The sequence below is a fragment of the Colletotrichum higginsianum genome, chromosome 3, assembly GCF_001672515.1.
Source record: "Colletotrichum higginsianum IMI 349063 chromosome 3, whole genome shotgun sequence".
NCBI classification, from domain to species: domain Eukaryota; kingdom Fungi; phylum Ascomycota; class Sordariomycetes; order Glomerellales; family Glomerellaceae; genus Colletotrichum; species Colletotrichum higginsianum.
This window is the reverse complement of record NC_030956.1, coordinates 2,620,418-2,633,661: the sequence shown is the minus strand read 5'-3', so window position 1 is coordinate 2,633,661 and position 13,244 is coordinate 2,620,418. Positions and strand designations below refer to the sequence as shown.

Sequence of the window (13,244 nt, the reverse complement as noted above, 5' to 3'; positions counted from 1 at the left end):
GATAGCATACTGCCTTGCAACCCTCGTGATTGTCCAACACTTGCTAAGACGACTTGGACGGGCCACCCTCCTTCTCCTTGTTGGCCAACAGAGCCGCCTCCAGATTGTCCAAGCGGCGAGACATCTCATCCACTACGTTTGGTGTCAGATTTGACGTCGCGAGAGTCACTCCCGCAATGTTCCTGGTGATGCGATGGGTTTACTTACTCTTGGCGAAAATCTCACTGGACACTCCAGCGAACTTGTTGGAGATGGTGTTCAGGAGCTCCTCGACGGCGGCGTTGACGTCCGTCTTGGGGTCTTCCGAGATCTATGCGTATTGTTCAGAGTCAGTCAGCCCTGGTTGTATGGCGAAGGTTACGAAAAAGACGGCAGGCGAGAGAGTTCTCGGGCGAAGGCCAGCGGGGAGATGGTTCACTCACGGCAGACTGGGTTGCGCTCGAGTCAGGGTTATTGGAGGCCATGTTGAGCAACGATGGTCGAGTTGTCGACGGAGTGGCGGGGGTCGAAAGATTTGATAATTGGTGTAAGATGGTTTGTTGAGTTGATCTGTCTTTCCAGTGTTCTCGGGTTCTCGTACTTGATGTGGGAGTGAGTGAGTGTCTGAAGGCGATGGCGGGGTACTGGATGTTTGCGCCGTTGGTTCAATCAAACATTCCAGGTTCGAGGCCAGGCTCCCGGTGATGGTATAGCTGCTGCTCCTGCGATAAAAGCCTGACACAAGCAATGGGGCTAAAAGCAACAGTGCCTACCTTACCAAACGGTGGCACTTGTTTCAGCGGGTCCTCCCTGAGAGACGACTGCTCCAGGCGCTAGAACCCGACAGCCGCCAGCGGTCTGCTTTCAGCACCTCTCACAGCTGATGCCGTCATCCGTCTTCCTAGGCACTTGCCATCTAAAGTGTTCGTCCATACCTACATCCTCACCATTGCAACACGCTAACTCACAATCATCAACGACTCCGTCAACGCCCCTGTCCGTTACCACCGACACCCGCCGGCTAGTGTAGCAAAACGATGGTCACGAGATAAAGCGGCAACAAGGCAAGCCGCCCATCATGCCTTCGTACCCTTTCGAAAACCCGCGTCTCGTCGTTCTCGGCCTCGCACTCGTAGGCGCCCTCTGGATCCTCCTCGCACCGGGCAATGGCGGCGCTTCCCTCTTTTCCGCGTCCGATCTCGCAATCCAGCGCCTGCGGAGGCATCAGCAGGCGCTCGACCTGCTTAACACCTCGAAATGGGGAGACTTCGCCCCGCGCCAGAACGGCTCGGCCGCTGACCCGCTACCCAGGTCTCTCAACCTCACGGGGTTCCGCGTTGAAGACGGGTTTGCGTGGGACGACCTCGAGCGGTTTCAGGAGCGATGCCTGGAGTGGAGCCACAATGCGATCCCGCCCGTCGGGGGTGTGAACCTGTGGGATATTGGCGAGGGGGAGGCTGTTTGGCAGAACGCAACGGGCGCCGTCAAGGGGACGTGGGTGCGCAAGGAGACCATGTCGAAGAGGGAGTGGACGAGCTACAACCTGAGCGCCATCACGCCAAGTTTGTATTGGAGCGGCTCGCAGTCGGAGTGGGCGAGGAACATCACGGGCGACCAAGGCAAGATCCTGATGGATCTGATCGACACAGGAAAATACGGGAAGGAGATTTCTTACCAGGGCGTCGTCGAGGACGGCGTCGCCTCGTCGGGGGGCAAGGTCCGCAGCGCCAAGGCTTCTGTCACCATCGAGGATGTAAAGGGCAGTGGTGTCAACTGGGAGATGCGGCTGCATGGCGTTCAATGGCCTCGCCAGGGGACCATCCTGCTGACCACCACGAGCGAGAAGTTTGACGGGATCTTTGGCCTACCGCATCTCACGCCGAGTTCCGACTTCTTCCAGTCGAGCCAGCGTCTCCTTAACCAGACGCTGGCCGAGGTCCTGCGGAGGAAAGAGAAGGAGGTGTTCAACGACGGCGTGATGCCGTGGACATCGGACCTGACCAACCCACCGGACACGCTCAACCCGACGCCGCATTGCGAGTATATCATGTATGCCCAGGTGCATCCTCCGGACAGGAGCCGCTTGGATATGAAAGGGTTCCGCCCGACCAGAGAGGGCATGGCGAAGATCATCAGCGACATTGAGCAGGAACTCCGCTTTCCCGAGGGCGCGCCGATCCGGGGTGTTCCGGAACTGCAGCTGTCGGCCATCATCTGGTCTCCCGATTGTGCCTTCTTTCTCGAGACGAAGGGGCCCCCGGACTTCGTGTCCGCGGACGGACAGCATCTGCAAGGCATGAAGACGGAGATCATCTACCACAAGATCAGGATATGGATCCTCCTGTTCACTGTGGTAATCCTCGGCCAAGCGCTGCTGCTTAAGCACCAGATGAAGGAGTCGGCGACGCCATCGACCATGGGTCGCATTAGCTACTCGACGATCAGCATGATGGTCATGGTGGACGGCGGTATCTTCGCCGCGGCATCCATGTGGGCGCTGGACGCCAGCATTACGTATCTGGAGTCGCTGTCGCTCCTCTTTGCCGCGTTTCTGTCCATGTCGCTGGGCGGGTTCTTCCTGGCGGAAATCCACAAGGTACAGGAACCCGAGAACAGGCGGCGGGCCGAGAGAGAACAGAACGCCAGCAATGAGACGCCGCGCACACCGGCCACGCCCGCGCCGACGGCGGAAGCCGACTCCCTCCCGCAGCCGGTCACCGCAGGGCCCCGCAGGAGAGCGCCGTCGCCCCCAGTCATCGTACCCTTTGACCAAGACATCGACGCTGAAATAGCAGACGCCGCGAGCGGTGCGGCAGCAGTGCCGACAGCGGGCACGGGGGCCGGCGGCGGCCACCGGATCGGGCCGGAGGTCACGTTCCAGGCGGTCATCTTCCGCTTCGCCATGATCGTCTCGCTGATCCTCCTCGTCTCGATCGCGTCGACGTCCTGGTACCCGCGCGTGCGCAATTTCTTTGTCAACAGCGTGGCCATGGTATACTTCTCTTTCTGGGTGCCGCAGATACACCGCAACATTGTGCGCAACTGCCGGCGCGCGTTGACTTGGCAGTTCATGATTGGCCAGTCGGTGCTGCGGCTGCTCCCCTTTGCCTACTTTTACGTCTACGATGACAACTTTCTCTTCGCCGAGACGGATCGCCGCGCGTTCCTCGTCTTCTGCGCCTGGCTCTGGGTGCAGCTCTGGGTCCTGGCGTTCCAGTATGTGCTCGGCCCGCGGTTCGGCATCCCCAAGAGCTGGACGCCCGACGCGTGGGACTACCACCCTGTTCTTCGCGAGGACGGCGTCGAGTCGGGCGGGCTGCCGATCGGCCTGCTGTCAGAGCCTGGGTCACCGTCCCTCGACCGGGTCCAGTCGGGCGAGAACAGGGACGGGAAGGGCAGCAGCAACCTGCGGGCGATCGACTGCGCCATCTGCCGCGAGGTGCTCGAGGTGCCCGTCATGCGGGCCGGCGAGGAGGACCCGACAGCGGGCGGCGTCGTCGGCGTCTTCACGCGGAGGAACTATATGGTTACGCCGTGCCGGCACATCTTTCACAGCGCCTGCCTGGAGGGTTGGATGCGGTTCAGGCTACAGTGTCCCATTTGTCGGGAGGAGTTGCCTCCCCTGTAGCGGTTTAGAGGATGTAAGACAGATGTGGTCCCAAAAATAAATTGCGACCCTTTCATGCGGTCACGTTGTATTTATCATAGCCTTATTGAGACTCAACTTTCAGCAAGTATTTCCACCATCATGATGGATGATAAATAACAGACAAGTGCGTTCGACTTCCCGAGTCGACTACGCACCGATGGCCTCTCGGACTCGGACTTGGCCCATACCTGTCGGGCGTGGTCCTCGGCACGGCGAGACAAGACACGACACGATAGCACCACAACAAGGGCCGCCGCCACGTCGACCATGACACCGCATCGAGACCACATGATCCGGGGCAGGCTCCGTCAGACGGAATCCGGGCCCGCCCGCGCCACGCGCATGCTGTTTTCTCGGACGGGACAAGCCGTACGTGCGTAAGTAAAGCCCACCCTTTGTTTCTGGAGGGGAAAGGGGGGGTTCCCCTTTCCCTTTCTTTTTTTCAGATGTCAGCGTGGCTGTTTACATTGTTTGCAGCCGAGTACGTTGAAACGGCCTCTCTCTCTCTCTGACTCCCCCCCCTTCCTTCTTTTCCTTTTTCCTTTTTCTTCCTTTCGTTCGTTCGTGGCGGGCAGGATATGGCGACGGATCTCTGGTCGCCCGTCCGCAATGTCAGCTTACACACACCGTATCCTGTCCTGCGTCCGCATGATCGATCGTCTAGCACGTCTTATCGGTGGTTCGTCAGCGAGATGGTTTCTCGCCCCCCCCCCCTCTCTCTCTCCCATTACAGGTCGAGAGAAAGCCGCGCGGTGTGTTCCGTCCCCACCCCCGGGGGCCTGCCGGTCTCCCCCGGGCTCTCGAGCGGTGACGGCCATATAACGAACGGTCCATCTCGCCTTCCAGCACGCGCACACACACACATACTCACACCGTCGACGTGGACCTCACATCCCGTCAGATGCATCGAGCCCCATCCGGGAGAAATCCCCCCCCCGAGCTCCTCCCACCCACGGGCGCCTGATATATCCCACCTCATCTTGGACAACCAATTGGCGGATGGCTCTCTGGGAACCCCGCCGACCAATCGCGCCTCGGCAACTAATGGGAGGACCTCCCCCTCGTGGTTTAGGTTTATACTAGCGCATATTTCTCCCACTATCACCCAGGACTACAATGCCCCTCCTGCCCGGTATCGTGGGCTCCGTTGATGGCGAGAAGGTAGGGGGAGAAACAGGCCGGCCTTCTTTCGCGTCCGGCAAAGCCCCCGTTCTCCGTTTTCGTGGATCGTGTCTGGGTACTGGAAAGTCTGGAACCCCCCCCTCGCCCACCTCTCTTCCTATCTGACCCTCATTCTCTCACTCCCTTCTTTCTTCCTGGGCAGCCTCGATACCGCCTCTCCCGTTCTATTTATCACCCGCGACAACCCGGCATAAAAAGAAAGCACCACTTTCTATATAATACCCTTCTCTCCCCCCCAAATAAAAGGCAAACGCTACAGGGTTGTGGGCTGTAGCTGTTCCGTCGTCTTCCCTGTTATCATATATACCTTAACTCAAATCCGACTCCAACCCCACTCCAGCTCGGCCAGACCCAACCCTTACCTCTCTTCTCATCTCAACAGAAGCCCACCCACGATGGACGGGTTGATCGAGCGGTACCCTGCTGGGTACATTGAGATCATGGGTAGCGTCTCCGTGCAGCTGGTGTACATGGTCGTCGGACTATTCATGGAGTGGCTGCGGCCCCCATACACCAGCGCGACGTCCCGCAAGATGCTGACGCAGAGCCTCTGGAACCACGTCGTGGCGACCATGACCCACGTCGCCTTCGTCGTGTTCTCGGGCGGCCGGTCGATGCTGACGCGGACCTTTGTCCGGCCGTACAGCCCGCCATCCTGGGCCGAGCTCGCGAGGGACCTCGCCGTCGGCCTCCTGCTGCGGGACGTCGTATTCTACGTCGTCCACAGGCTGTGGCACGCCCCGGGGGTGTACGAGCGGGTGCACGCGAAGCACCACGAGATCCGGCACCCGGGCAACCACCACGTGTGGACCATCAGCTACATGTCGACGGTCGATTTCATGCTCCTGTACGGCGTCCCCGTGGTGGGGATAGCCAAGCTGCTGGAGATGAACATCGTCACGACGCTGGCCTTCTCTTTCGTCTCCGCCGTCGGGGAGCAGTTCAAGCTGATGTGGGGGGACGAGGCGCACGACGAGCACCACCTGAACTTGGCGCCCAACTACGGCGTCTACGGTCTCATGGACACCATCTGCGGAGCGGCGATCCCAGGTCCGTGTTCTGTTTTGCAACGCAGTTGTTTGTTTGCTCGTGTATGGCGGCTAACAGATCTATGTACAGGAACAGGGCTAGCTCGGAAGAGTCCCAAAGGAGAGTGAGGGCCGAGGACAGAGGAGGTGATTCGGATTGTATGTATTCATGCGCTCTTCGTTCACGCGAGATGTATGTGTGGGATTCGCCGGGCTAGGCACCTTCCGGACGAGGATTGGGTGCCGTATCTAGCGTTTTACGGACGTCGGTACTCGTCCGGTGCCTGACAGCAGATGGACGAGCCTCGGTGAGGAAAAGGGGAAAAGAAGAGCCAGATATCAACACGTACACGGTCAGCCGGCTATGTCGGTGAATCCATACATCTTCTCCGTACGATAGGGCCCCAACAGGTCGCTCGCGGGACAAAGGCCAAACACACAAACACATGTGACTCTCACTATGGCTTCCCGGTCCAACATGTTCCCAGCGTCGAGTTGCGTGAATTGCAGGAACACAACCGTGTGCTGAGAGCGCACCAAGAGTTATTATTATGGGGGGAGGGGAGGCGGAAGTGTTTGGTGTTGACTTTCTGCTTGGCTGTGGTCTACAGAATCCAACAGGCGTTGTCGTCGTCTTCGTGCGGAAAGGGACGATACGGTACAAGTACGCATTAAGGGCCGAAGGCTCGTTTAACAATCAATCGGCGCACGCCACAAGTCTGCCAGAGGCCTCGTGGGCTTTGTTTTTCCTTCTTTCCCTAAATTTCACAACAGCCGGGGGGGGGGCATGTCGTAGAAGCTGGCCCAAATGACGGCTGCCCGATAAATCACCCGGTACGACGGTGAAGAGGATCACGGGCCAGCCCCGGGCTCCTCCTTCCACCCCTTCCACCCCCCGTTTGTACAACGGTAACCGGTGTGGGGCCCGAAAGGCTGACCGCGTCCCGGAAACTTGGGACGCAGCTCGGGGGAAGTCCGAGCAGCAGATGATGAAGCGGCACCGGCGTGCCGGCACCGTCATGGTGGAGACAGGGGATGTGGCCATGGGCCCATGTCGACCAACGACCGACGACCGCTCGGCCTCCCCAGATCCCTAAAGAATCATGGGAATGACAGCCCCGTAAGGCGAGGGACGGCGAGGCGGTGCTGGGCGTTGCCAACGTTGGGACAAGCCTGCTGGTTTTCCGGTGATGTGAGTGAGCCGGTGGACGTTTCCTTTCGCGCCATCGTCAGCGTGAGGGTTTCCTCTACGATAAGTTGATGCGACATGGCCATCAGTCAGACGTTTCAGAGAATCCAGACCCTCGGGCGCCATGTCACGATATGAAGTCATGCATGGTATATGCCGACGTCGAGAGGACGGGGGGGAAAGGTCCGATCAGGGATGTTTTGGGGAGAGGGAGGGGCATAGTACCAACGCGACGACCCCCCTTGGGGGCCATAAGCACAGCCTGCCATCGAGTGGAACTTTTGGGCCATAATGATGCCAGCGATGTCCCTCGGTTCATTTTTTCTGACATGCGTCTTGGGCGCAGCCGTAGGTGTCATCGGATTGGCCTGTTGCCTCCCACTAGTTTCGCAGTGAAGGCGGGTGGTGCGAGGCAGCTCGCAAGGCAGCACCTCCGTCTGCTTGATTCCCCTCCTAGCCCCGGAGCTCGCGATCCTGGCCGTTTGCTGGTACCTGACAGGAGAATGGGGCTTCAGATGGATAGCCGCAGGTTGATGTACATCACATGGATGTTGCTGATGCAACGATTCGAGCCCCCTACATGCAACCCCCCACGGTCGGTCGTCACCAGCGGACATGTCCGAGAGACACTGAGATGATTCCCCAGCGACGTGCACGCATTAAGTCGCATCACTGAGCCACAGCAACGTTCTCGCCATGCGATTTGATCGAATTCTTGGCGGAGACATGCTGGATGCCAGCACACTCATCATGCAGATTCCAATGGCCAAAGTAATCGCACTCGTTTGGCACCAGCGCCTTTCATTCGTAGGCAATGCCATGGAACATATCAAATGACCAGAGGACTGCCGAGGACGTCGGCCAGACTAACGTTCCGAGCATCTAGAAAGTCTCAGTCGCAAACCACGCCGGTCCGCGAAGGTCTTAGACCTAGTGTTGAGTGTCTCTGGTTCGAACCACGACTCCGGAACCGGTAGCATGTCCGTGGGGCCCAAGTCCGTGGTTGGAGTCCCTCAAGCAAGCCGCATCCCTCTCGTGCCAAAAAACGGGGCAAAGACGTATTTGGGGGCGGCGCCAGAAAGAAATAGGAGCACCAATAAGCTTGGATTCCAAGCAGGAGGGAGAGCCAGATCGAGCTCCACGTATCAGACCTGAAGGAGTTGTTAATCCGGAAGAGGGGGGGGAGGGGGTTCCTTCATTGGATGGCAGGGAATTCGATATGGCCGGCGGCAAGCATGAGGTGCCTATTAAACGACCTGAATCCAATCACGCTGCAAAGACAATGTTCGGTAGGGCTGATGATGATGCAGAGAAAAAGCATAGGTGCAGCGAAGGTTGGTGGGATGGGTTTGATGCAGTCAATCATGGGCGGCTGAGGGTGGCCGCCTCCTTTCCCAGGGAAGCGGCAGAACGTGACGAATGGGTGTTGATGGCTGAGTAGCAGCGCTAAGGTAGGTGATATGTAGGCGCACTTGACGCAAAGTCCAGCGGTGTTATTGGATGCCGGAAGGAGGCCGCCCTGACCAAAGCTCCTTTCCAGGGCACATCGAGTGGATGGTTGGGTTCCTGGCCACGTAGGGCCTTCCCTTATGCTGTTTTCTCCGGATCGTAGGGCTGAGATGGAGCGTGGTGGGAGGGAGACCATCTGGAGCGGGAGAGAGGGAGTCTGTGAAAGCCTATGAGGACCCCCGCCCAGAGCGATGAATGCATGATGCATTTGAACCCACCAGCGGAAGCGGGCCGGTAGGATGGCTGTTGCATGTGGCGCAGCTGACATGGCCGAAGCGGTGAATGAAGCCGAGACACTGCGCGCTCTGCCGACCGGACACGGCCCTGGTTGGGTTGTCCGGTTTCCAGACGCAGGACGATGAAGCAAGGGCGACGGGAACGAGGAGGTTGTGTCGTTGTGTCGATGTGTCGTTGTACGGTCGAGCGCTTGTGCTACATTATAGCGAAACTTTTCGATACTTGTTGGACGTTGGACAGGAACGTCTGGCCAGTGCCTGGGTACATGGAGATAGATGACCCAGAATAGGTACTCAGTCAAGAAGACGCAGGGTACCCTGGGGTGGGTATCTCTGGGGAGCAACCATCTGAGACTCAGATGCGATCTTTGTCTTCGCTCAGCGGCGTTGTGTCTGAAGCATGCCAGCATCCTGGCGGCGATCAGGACTCGACCGAGATGATAAAGCAGTTCGAACTCGAACTTGCCGTAGGAGGAAGCTTTTCCCAGACCGAAGATGAGTGGAAACTAAGATTGCAAAGAGAGACAACACATGTGATTCAGTTCAACTTGGCCAGTGGTGACCTGCTCACCATTACAGAGTATTTCCCACCCCTTTGCTCACTGCCAGCGAGACAGAAGAACATCACATAGCACGATGCCGTCCAAACGGGCCGGTCGCGTCTGTTGAAGTACGAGGTTTCTTCCTTGATTGGCGCTCGCTGCGGTTGGCGATACGAGAGGGGAAAACGGATGCCTGCAGGTCTTGCATGCCAAGACAAGAGTCGGGTTCCAGTTGACCAAGTCCATCTCTACTGTAGTGCAGATTATTAGGGCAGCCGTCGGGTTTTCGTCTCCCAATAGACATAATGTTGCTTGACACACCAACTCTGGATTAATATGAATGTGGAGGAGCATGGAGACATACGATAGACAGACCTTCCCTCCATGCCGTTTGTCCAGCATGGCGCAGTCCCTGTGATACCCATTCTGTTCAGACGCTGGGCTGGCGGTCCGTGGCCCCGGGCACCGCCGCGACCCCCGTGGGGGGAAGTCATCGCCGGCGAGTTCCCTGTAAGATTGAAGCCGGGCCTCCCGCCGACCGACGTCAAGAATCACCTGTCCTGCACGGATTCAGTACATCGCCGTCTCGCCAGACGGCCGGGGGGCATCACGGCATCGGCAATTGGTTGGCGGATACAGGATGCAGCGGACAGACCAAGTTCGTCATCAGCATGTGTCTCTCGGTAAGGAAGTCCAATTCCGCTCTTGAGCCAGTTTCCAGAGACACCCGTGTTTGCGAGCCACGGTGCTGCTTCCGTTCAAGGTGTGGGCCGTATTGCCAAGGTATTGGTTAGGTGTGTAAGCGGGCGACGCATTTCGGCCCCTCTCTTTATTTGTTTTTGACCAAGGTGTCGCTAAGTCCGAGCATGTTGTGTCGTTTGGTCAACGTTCTCGGATGCCTGCCCTTACTTTTGAAAATGGACCAACTCGAGCAATACCGGCCACTGCGATGGTTGAATGGCACGTTTATCAGCCGTGCTATTGATTCCGTAAGGCGCATTTGTTTTGGATGTGCGGTTGGTAAGCCCAGCCATTCCGCGGTCGGTTGGTCGGTCGGGGTCAGTCGCGAGGGCGGCGCGGGATTGTCGCAGTCTATTGACAGCCAGCGGCCGCCATTAGCCACAAACCGCCTCGACGCCGACAAGACTTCTATGGACCTGGAGGCTAGAGCGATTTGGTGACTGGATCGAGACTGGGCGAGTCTGGCTGGGCCGCCAGAAGCGTACAGTACATAGCGAAGCGATGAGGGCATGGGGGGTGCCTTGTCGAAGGTGAGCACTGGACACGTGCGTCGGTGGGGAATCCCACGGCGACTGCGGTGCCCCCCATGTTTGTTTAATGTTACCACTTGCCGTTTTCTGGTTCTCAATCTCTGCGGTCTGAACCCTGGTTGAGTGAGGTTAAGATTTAGGGAGTTTGTGACGATGATGGCGTCTGCCCGTCACTCGCGAGGGACGACTGCAGCAGCATAGCCACGAAAGCACGCCCTGCGAAAGAGACTAGGACGTAGTTGGTGTCGTGATTCGAGATTCGAAGCAATAGAAAGAAACATGGTCCAAGGTGTGGCCGAGATTGATTAAAATGTGCGGGAGCGGAGGAGGTGGAGGGGATGCCACATCGTTGGACAAGACACATGTACATTTGTTTCCTGAGTAGAAAGGCGACGAGTGGTGGGAGCAAATCGATACTGACCTACTCGGGATGTGCTGGGGAGGCTTCCCCCCGCGCGCTGGTGCTCATCTACCATCAACATGTTCTTCAAAACTGTCGCACGGAAGCAAAGAATGAAACATGAATAAAAGTACGGCGACGAAAGTCCAAAAATCTGTGCCACCAATTGGGACAAGTCCATGTGTGCAGTAGGTAGTGGGTGTCCTCGTCCCCTGAACCATGCACCAGGAGAGTGTACGGCGCCAAGAGTTGCCGATAGAGGTAGGTACATAGATACGTACTGCGCTCCACCTCGGTACCTTCCTAAGAACATCTTCGCGGGCAGCCAGAGGCAGCTAGTTGGTTGGTGGTTGGTGGTGTCCCGTTGCACTGAGGGCATACGACCTGACAAACTCCTCCTCCTTGTGGGACGTTGCCGATTGTCGACGCAGAGGAGCCTTTGTAGGGGGGGGCGGGGGGGGGGTAACAGTTGCTCTGTACTTGTACAGATTGTAGACTCAACAATCTTTGCCGTCGTCTTTCTTCTTCCCAATTTACAGACACTTGTCTGGCCCCAAAACTCGCGTGGTACGTCTACTCGCCTTGCGTGTCCAGATGCCCATCCATTCCTACCTCCACCAGGGTAGGTCGTGACTATTAAGTATGTGATAACTAGGTACCTAGTGTAGAGGCACGCCTTGTCTTGTTTTGTCTTCACTTGTCTTGTCTAGGTAGGTGGCCTAGGACGCTTTTTCTACAATGTTTGCTTGTTTTGGTGTTCCGTTGCTTACCTTAGACCTTCTCTAGGGCCCTGCTCCCGACTCGGTTCTCTCTTCTCCCTTTTGTTCTTGGTCACTTGCTCCATGTGTATCTCGCTTCCGTTGGTTCACTCTCGACCGGTGGCCTGCGGCACTTGTCTTTTGCTGCACAATTGCTTTCTTTTCTCTCTCCCTCCCTCCCTCATAGCCTACTCACTCACCAATATTGCATCCTACCAGGCCTGTCTTGGGCCCGTCGAGTTCACTTGCTCACAGCCAAACATCATCTCCCGATCCGACTCCTCCGGTCCTCTTCCCTCCCCCCTCTATTTCTCCCGTCACCTCCCCTACTCTCTCTCTCTCTCTCTCTCTTCTCTCCCTCTCCCTCCCGCAGTCACCCAAATAACAACATCACCAGACACCTGCACTTTCCTCGCCATCTACTACTACCGCCTCTGTCTGGCTGCTCTCAGTCTGGTGCTCCCCGCGTCAGCCCCCCCCCCCCCCCCCCTCCCTCCGCGGCACACGCCAAATCGACATTGGAGGCCTGCATATACAGTGCAGCGTAGCGCAGCGCAGCGACGTATCTCTCCACCCATCCCATTCATCCTACCTGTAACCCGCCGCCGTCTCCAGCCATCATCACCATCCCACCGCTTCTAACCACATCACAACCGACAAACATCCCGGTACAAGTCTGCAGCTTGCTGCTCTTCCCAAGCCCCGTCTTCCAGGCTCCACATCGCGACCTGCCCATTGCTTGGCTTTGTGGCTCTCTGCCTTTCTCTATCTATTTCTCACTCACACACACACTCTCTCTCTCTCGTGGATCTCCGTCTCCCCTAAGTACACGAGTTCGCGACCAATTCGGACCCCCCTACCCCCTGGTCCCTACTGACCAAGCTACTGCTTCGCTGCTCCATTGACCTCCGAGTGGTTTGTGGCGTCACAACGCTAGCCACGGATGCCCAGGCCCCCCGCTCACACGCCGTCCGCCAGCCCTATATTACCCTACCACCCGTCTCTCGCGGCCCCCAACCTGCCTCCCGCCACCAAGCTGCCAAACAGTCCCAGCTCTGTCATTGCGCATCGCCAGCAGGCCGAAGCAAACAACAAACCATTATATCAACCCCCTTGGCCGATAAACAGTCCGCCGCAGCTCACTGTCACTGACTCTTGCTTCTGTTTCTACCAAGCACTCTACAAACGAAGGCTCCTCGACTCATACCGGCCCTCCTACCCGCATCGTAGCCGGGCGTTGTTTCTCCTTCTTCACCTTTACCACCCACTTCCTTAGTCATGTAATTGCAGTGCTTCTTACACCAAAGCCTAGAACTCAAATCGAGGGATAAACCCTGTCCCTCAACCAGATCGCCCCTTCGGCCGGATTGGTTCCCCGACCTGGCCGAACCTACCTACCCACCTACCTAAGCCAGGCCTGCCCTGTCTAACCGCCGACTTCACAGACCACCCGTCATCGCGCCGACCCCTAGCTTCCCCTTAGCTTCACTGCCCTCTCCGC

At 57.7% G+C, this 13,244-nt stretch overlaps 5 protein-coding genes across 5 annotated transcripts; 3 read left to right on the top strand and 2 right to left on the bottom strand.

Annotated features, from left to right (window-relative positions):
* Positions 1–43: 43 nt before the first annotated feature.
* CH63R_04338 (Heat shock factor binding protein 1) lies at positions 44–464 on the bottom strand (the record flags this gene model as incomplete). Its single annotated transcript, XM_018299313.1, has 3 exons — positions 44–132; positions 208–310; positions 423–464. The coding sequence occupies 3 exons, from the start codon at positions 462–464 to the stop codon at positions 44–46; spliced, it is 234 nt and encodes a 77-aa protein (XP_018160559.1).
* Positions 465–1,057: 593 nt separating this feature from the next.
* CH63R_04337 (Ring finger ubiquitin ligase) lies at positions 1,058–3,607 on the top strand (the record flags this gene model as incomplete). The annotated part of the gene is made up of 1 exon (XM_018299312.1): positions 1,058–3,607. One exon carries the CDS (start codon positions 1,058–1,060, stop codon positions 3,605–3,607), a length of 2,550 nt encoding a protein of 849 aa, XP_018160558.1.
* Positions 3,608–3,895: 288 nt separating this feature from the next.
* On the top strand, positions 3,896–4,439 carry CH63R_04336 (uncharacterized protein; the record flags this gene model as incomplete). The annotated part of the gene is made up of 2 exons (XM_018299311.1): positions 3,896–3,997; positions 4,362–4,439. 2 exons carry the CDS (start codon positions 3,896–3,898, stop codon positions 4,437–4,439), a joined length of 180 nt encoding a protein of 59 aa, XP_018160557.1.
* Positions 4,440–5,205: 766 nt separating this feature from the next.
* Positions 5,206–5,967, top strand: CH63R_04335 (Fatty acid hydroxylase; the record flags this gene model as incomplete). Its single annotated transcript, XM_018299310.1, has 2 exons — positions 5,206–5,860; positions 5,930–5,967. 2 exons carry the CDS (start codon positions 5,206–5,208, stop codon positions 5,965–5,967), a joined length of 693 nt encoding a protein of 230 aa, XP_018160556.1.
* Positions 5,968–8,222: 2,255 nt separating this feature from the next.
* Positions 8,223–9,808, bottom strand: CH63R_04334 (uncharacterized protein; the record flags this gene model as incomplete). Its single annotated transcript, XM_018299309.1, has 3 exons — positions 8,223–9,278; positions 9,344–9,434; positions 9,690–9,808. The coding sequence occupies 3 exons, from the start codon at positions 9,806–9,808 to the stop codon at positions 8,223–8,225; spliced, it is 1,266 nt and encodes a 421-aa protein (XP_018160555.1).
* Between the last annotated feature and the right edge of the window lie 3,436 nt (positions 9,809–13,244).